Genomic DNA, 7,096 nt, shown 5'->3' with positions numbered 1-7,096 from the left:
AAAAATAAAAAACTGTAACTACATTTGGCAAAAGCAAAAATAAAAAAAATGATAACTTGATAAAAATAAAAAAATAAATGGAAAATAACAAGAACCATAAAAAGAAGTTGCAAAACTGTAAAAGAAAATTAAAAACTGATTTCTAACTTAATTTCCTCATTATGATATTTTAACTCATTCTATCCATTCTATCCCCATTTTTTCGATCCATTTAGCAGTTTTCGTATGTTAACTCTAGTTAATTTTCATTTATACAGCGTTACTTCCATTAACTTATCTCGGACCTCTTGGCAAACAAATGCTAAAATAAATGATTGATCTTAAAAACCTAATTAATTCAAGAATTTTTATCTCTTTATGATCCCTTTAATAACTAATTAATTAATTAATAATCTTCCTTAATCTAACCAGATAAGAAAAGCATTAATTTAGTAAACAGCATAATATCATTTGTCAGATTAGGGTTTTTCTATCCTTACCCGACACTCAAAAGGAATCATCAGAGATTAAATTCTCTCTTACACACCACCATCATGGTATGGAAGCTTCATTTCTTGTTTTTTTAAGCTTCTATTTTTCTTTTTCTCTCTGATTTTATGCTATATATGTACTTTTTTCTCAATATTCAATTCATCTACAACTTAATTCTTTTTTTGTACAAAAACGGAGGGATAGCAGTGTGTGTTGATTCCCCGATTTTGATTGATCTCGATGCGCCAAATTTCTTATTTATATAGTTTTTTTTTTCTTAAGACGGTTCTTTGCGTCTTGCTTTGTGGATATTGATTCAGAAATTTGTTAATCAGAATTTTAGATTTGATCTGGTATTGGGTATTTTTCGGATTTTATGCGCGGGTGATTTTCGTGAGGATAGGTACTAGATTTTGGAGTTTGGGATCTAATATTTGATCGCGTTCCTTCAATTTCAGTTTTGAGCTTGTTGACGGAGTAAAAAGATTGCATTTTGATATGCATTTTTCTTTTTGATTTGTGAACAATAGAAGCTGAAACACAGAGTTGCAGGTTTTTGCGATGGTCTGATTGTCTTGGTGTTCGATTCGTATCATTTTTTGAAGTTTTAATATTCTTTTCTGAGCTATCGCTGGAGCTGTAAATAAATTGACTTAAGAGATGGAGGATCAAGCGGATTTCAGTGATGTGTCTTCAGTAGATTCAGTTGGGGAGATACAATTGGATGAAGAGGAGGAAGAATTTAGGAGTTGTTGTGGAGATGAAGTATGGAAGGAGCCTGAAGAAATAGTTAAGGAGCAGCCGCAGGAAATTCTTGATGAATTTTCAGTGAAGATGTTTTTCAAGGGAATCTCTATAGCAGCTGGAGAATCTGGTTCTGGATTCTCTGGAATTGGTGTTGTAATGGAAAGAACAGAAGATCTTCCTGTGACTCAGGTGCAGAAGAAACTGGATTTCTATGTAGATGAATCAGTTGCTGACTATTTAGCCCTTATGGATGGTCTTGCTGAGGCTTTACAGCATAAAATCTGTCGAGTTTATGCCTTCACTGATTCCAGTTTGTTATATGATCATGTGAGTTTCCATTTTCAGAAGTTTCCTTTTTTCAATCTTTCCTTTTCTAATTTAATTTAAGATTATAGTCAGATGACAAGCTTATGCTTGAAACCGTGGTGCAGTCCTTGTTTGCTTGTCTTTGTATCTTGAAATTATCTGTACTATTAAGTTCACCTCTTGTATTAGTATTTAATTATGCACTCTTTTTATTGTTCTTATTCACATGTTGACTTTATCTATTGTGTGCTAAGTTTGGTGGAAGAGGGTGAGATAGAGATAGAGGTGGGTAAGTGATTGCATTGCAGGTTATCTGCCTTAAAATGATTATTTTTTTTTTTTTTTTCATATTACCTGACTGATTTAGAGGGCGAGCCTTGGCGCAACGGTAAAACGTTGTTGCCGTGTGACCTGAGGTCACGGGTTCGAGTCTTAGGAGCGGCCTCTTGCCAATTAAATTGGCAAGGGAAGGCTTGCCCCCAATACACCCTTGTGGTGGGACCCCTCCCCGGACCCTCGCTCAGCGGGGACGCGTAATGCGACCGGGCCGCCCTTTTTTTTTTTATTACCTGACTGATTTATTTCTGGAACACTTTTTTTTTTTTCTTAAGTCCAAGGAATGGTAATTACCTGTAACTTTATTAACATCAATTTTTCCTTTTTAATTGTAATTGCTTTGACTTTCTCATATCATACATTCTGAGCGGCTATAGTGATGTGTATTTGTGATAGATAACACACGAGGAGAAAGTCGAGACTCCACTCCTTTTAGCACTAAGGCAAAGGATCCTTGAGCATGTTAGTAATCTTGAAGCCTTTGTGCTGAAACTCATTCCTAGCGTTGATCTTGAGAGGCCTCTCTGTTTAGCCCAGGTAGCAATTGGGGTGGTCTCTTTGCCTGCTAATGAAATTAAATCGCATGACAACTGTTCTATCTGCTGTGAGGAAAAGATTTCACCAATGATGATCAAGATGAAATGTTCCCACAAATTCTGTTCACATTGTATGAGAACCTATGTTGACGGAAAAGTGCAGTCATTTCAAGTACCAGTTAGATGCCCCCAGCTGGGATGTAAATATTACATCTCGACCACTGAATGCAGATCTTTCCTGCCTCTAACTTCATTTGAATGTTTTGAGAACGCTCTTGCAGAAGCAAATGTTCTTCATTCGGATAGAATCTACTGCCCCTACCCGAATTGTTCTGTTTTGCTTGATCCCCGTGAATGTTTGTCAGCTAGGGCAAGTTCATCAAGTCAGTCCGACAACAATTGTGTTGAATGTCCAGTTTGTCAAAGGTTTATCTGTGTGGAGTGCGGTGTCCCTTGGCATTCTTCAATGAGCTGTGAAGAGTTCCAAAACCTGCCACTGGAAGAGAGAGATGCTGCAGATATTACCCTACATCGTCTGGCACAAAATAAAAGGTGGAGGCGTTGCCAACAGTGCCGCAGGATGATTGAGCTTACCCAAGGTTGCTATCATATGACGTGCTGGTAAGTTTCATTTATTTGATCTTAAATTTGATTTTTGTTTTTTCATTGTTTTCTCTTTCTGCTATCTTTGTTTTACAGTTAGTGTATACCTTTCTCTGGTTTTGGAAAGAAGTTGCTTAGACAGTTAGAACTATAACTATTATCCTGTTTCATGATTGGAAGTTAATCGATTACATGTTCTCGATATGATATAATTGATGGAAGTGAGAGAATGATTAATACGTAAAAGAAATTTGAGAATGAGGAAGACATGAAAGAGGGTTTTAGAGAAATTATGCCTTTCTCACCTAGTTATGGCCCTCACATGAGTGTTTTTAATTCTGGACACATCCAGGGACCAGGCCAGGGAAAAGAAGAATCCAGTAGAATAATTTAGTCTGATATAATACTTCAAATTAGATGGATGTTTTTGGGGAACTTTACTAAGCCCTTTAAAACCTAATAGGACTCCCATGCCTAGAAGATTATTCATAATACAGTAGAAAGAGTAACATTTATATTGTCTTTCACACTCCCCACCTGCCTATCCCCCAAAATACAATCTAATACTTATGTTGAGTAACTCTGTGGAAACATGCTTGTTTGAAGTTTTTTCCTCCCTCCTTCATACTCCTTATGTTGCTGTTGCATTTTCAGTTATGTACCCTTTAACATAGTTTATCACTTCTTTGCCTTGACATTTGCTATTGTGCTATATATGATTTATCCTGTGTTGAATGCTTATGCTAGAAGATTTTACCAAAGTTCTATCTACACCATTTACTTGAATCATACTGTTGGATCTTCTGCATATAAAATACATTGTGCCACTGTCTGACTTGAAATTTCATTGCCTAGTAGCTTCCATAAGTGTTCTTCCTCTTTTAAATCAGTCCACCTGTTTTGACTTGTGCTTGCATGCGAAAGCCCATGCTATAACTTGTTGGACAGATGGTGTACTTGGGTGTTCTGATATGGACTTCATTGAGGTATTCATGCTTGGTGGCTTTATTTCTGGGTCCAACTTCTTAGCATGTTGCCTGTTTCAATTTGTTGGAATACCTGCTTGATAACGTCTTTGTGAATGGTTTTATCACTTAAAATCATAGGTGCATTCTGAATACAGTACTATCAGACCAGATTCATAGTCTATGGTTGTTGAATCATTGTTTTTCGTGGACATTTTACTTGTGGTGATTCCAAGTTATGAAGCAGCATTATCTATGTCCATTCATGTAGCCTTTGGATAAACTACCTCGTGTTTATGGACACGTGCCATTATGCTGGAGTCAACTAAACTTAAATGCTTAAAGAAAGAATTTACTCACTTCTCATTTTCTTCAAATTGAAGTTCATTATTGGTTATTCTGCTACGTGGTAATTTATGTATACAACATTCAGAACATGATTATATAGAACATGTGAAATTGATGCAAATTTTTTGAAGATGGCTGTAAAATTTACGTTTATGGTCTATACTTACTGAGGGATGTTTAAGAAACATATTACTGCAGATCATAAGTTTGAATTTTAACTTCTTATTGTAGAACTTCAAGCACATATAAAGAATATATTTATGTTGTTATAAATTGTAACTGAGAAGTATGAATTATTACAACACAATGACATAAATGCAAACAAAGTAGGGTAATCACTTGAGTATAACAAGTGATAACTGCAGATGTATGAGAAATGTGATTAATGCTGACTGAGGAATTTGACTTGCATACTTATACTTGTTTTTGATATTTAGTTACTCGTCTTATTGATAGTCTTTCGGTATCGATCCTTTCCTAGAATGGAGCATTTCTTGACCTCCTTCCTGCATTGGTCTCGTTTTACTATTTCAGTAAATGGATAATTAGGCTAGTATCGACTGTTTTCTTGTGTATGTTTGTTGGCGTATTTTATGAAACTTGTGCATGAAATTTTAGTATATTTGCTTTGGTAACTCTCAAGCTAAATGATGAGATATTGAGCAACAATTGTTGATTGAAATTGAATAAATGTTCAGTCTTGAAATTTAAACTTTGCCATATCACTTTTACTTTATCTAAGTTTCGGATGATTCAAAGTTCAAAAAGCAAAATCTGCTCTCTTTTTCCAGGTGTGGGCACGAGTTCTGTTATTCATGTGGTGCTGAATATAGAGATGGGCAACAGACATGCCCATGCGCCTTTTGGGACGAAAATAACGCGGAAGAGTTTGTGGCACAGTCTGTCCAAGAATCCGAACAATGGGCATGGGAGACTTTTAACTCCCTACCCATGCTCACGGATGCTTACTCGGACCAAGAGAGATCACAGCTAGCACTTATTCAAAGATTTCTCGCCGGAGGCTTTAGTCTGAGCGATCATCATCCTTACCAATCTCCTCCTCGATGTACAGATTCATATGTAGATGCCATGAAGGATCTTCATCAGCTTCCTTGGCTCGAAAGGTTCGTCTCTGTAATTAGCGACAACTACTACGAAGACTATATTCAGTGAATCTACCAAAGAAAAACTGCATATTTTGGTAGGTGTGGTTAAGAATGGAGGTAAAAGAGCTTCTCACTCTTATTTACTCCATTTGCATTTACAAGGGGGGTGTGCCGAAATCGGCACTTGTTTCCTTTATAGGTTATTACTTTGACAAGAAAGTGAAGAAGGAAGAAAGAAGCAATAGATGATGATTGCTTCTTCTTTTTTCAGGAAAGAAAATGAAAATAGATAGACATTTATTGTATTGATAAATTCAAAGAAAAATGAAACAAAGTTATATTCATCTTCAGTTGCTTTGTATGTGTGTAATGTGTACAATAAATTAGTGACATTTAAAAGCATATCTAAAATGTTAAATTGTGTAATTAGGATGACATTGACAATGACAAGCATTTAGTTGCATTAATTACCAATCATTCATTATATTTTTTGTTATTATTTTCAGTGTTCTGACCAAATCTTATGAACCATACTATTCTATTGGATCATCAAATCTTAAGACCAAGGTCGTTTTGACCCCTTTTTTGGGAACTTATGCAACACCGGGAAATTGCAGAAAAAAAGAATGAACTGCACTCAATTTGAGGCTATAAAATAAAGGACCCTTAAGTTAATTAAAGGGATCCTTGAACACCCTATTTGATTAGGTATATTTCACTCTAAATGGAGTAAGTAGAGTCAAAATGGATTGTTGTGTTATATATGTGGGAGGTCTAAATTTATTCTTTAACGTTTTCAATCAACATTAATTTTATCTTTACATTACTGAAATTTGAAAAGGTTTATTCGACTTTTATTTTATTTTTTAAACACAAGACAAAAAGATAGGAGACAAGGGGTCTTTTTGTTTGAGGTAGACCTGTTCATCGGGCTGGGCTTGGGCCAGGCCTAACCAGACTTATCACATAATTATGTTGTCCATGCCCGCACTATATTTATATCGGGCTCATCAAGTTAAAAGAACTAATTCCCAAGCCCAACCCGGTCCGGCCCAACTAATATCTTTATATTTTTTTAAAAATTAAAATTAAACTAAAAAATTATACTATAAATATAAATAATAAAATATACTCCCTCCGGTTTCAAATAAGTGTCGTTTTAGAGTTTTTCACACAAATTAAGAAACACAATTAATATGCACTTAAGTTAATAAATTTACATGTATTAACTAAATAAAAATTCTCTCTCCTATAATGGTTGGAGAAAAAACTTTGAAAACTTAAAAAACACATAAATCAAAGACAAAAGTTAAATGCTTAGACCAAAAAACTATACTAAATTTTATTGAAAAACGAAAACAACACTTAAAAAAGAACAAAAACAATTATCTAAAACGACACTTATTTAAAACCGGAGGGAGTAATAAACTAAAGTTTAGAGGATTATTTCAATAAAATTCAATTAACGCAATCTTAAATAAAAAAAAAAATACTTTTTTGATAGTAATAAATAAAATAGTAACAAAAATATGTATATTTTCACCAATTCTAAAAAATATATGGTTTTGAAATTTTTATGTTGAAGAAATTTAAATTTTTTATTTTTGGAATATAAAGTTTATTAAACTATAAAAGTTATTAAATTAAAATTATTATTAAAATTTTGGACCGGGCTGGG

At 34.3% G+C, this 7,096-nt stretch overlaps 1 protein-coding gene across 4 annotated transcripts; it reads left to right on the top strand.

The window, feature by feature from the left end:
* Positions 1 to 388: 388 nt before the first annotated feature.
* LOC136205567 (E3 ubiquitin-protein ligase RSL1) lies at positions 389 to 5,853 on the top strand. Of its 4 annotated transcripts, none has more exons than XM_065996224.1 (4): positions 389 to 536; positions 1,002 to 1,545; positions 2,257 to 3,017; positions 5,104 to 5,853. In XM_065996224.1, the coding sequence occupies exons 2-4, from the start codon at positions 1,132 to 1,134 to the stop codon at positions 5,483 to 5,485; spliced, it is 1,557 nt and encodes a 518-aa protein (XP_065852296.1). In that variant the 5' UTR covers positions 389 to 536; positions 1,002 to 1,131; the 3' UTR covers positions 5,486 to 5,853. The 4 variants fall into 4 exon arrangements, with proteins under 4 accessions (XP_065852296.1, XP_065852297.1, XP_065852295.1 ...); XM_065996225.1 differs by having other exon boundaries at positions 409 to 536; positions 1,024 to 1,545; XM_065996223.1 differs by having other exon boundaries at positions 419 to 536; positions 930 to 1,545.
* The last annotated feature ends 1,243 nt before the right edge of the window (positions 5,854 to 7,096 follow it).

Source organism: Euphorbia lathyris, chromosome 9 (assembly GCF_963576675.1).
Source record: "Euphorbia lathyris chromosome 9, ddEupLath1.1, whole genome shotgun sequence".
NCBI classification, from domain to species: Eukaryota; Viridiplantae; Streptophyta; class Magnoliopsida; order Malpighiales; family Euphorbiaceae; genus Euphorbia; species Euphorbia lathyris.
Note: the sequence above shows the minus strand (reverse complement) of the source record. Positions and strands in the feature narration are given on the sequence as shown.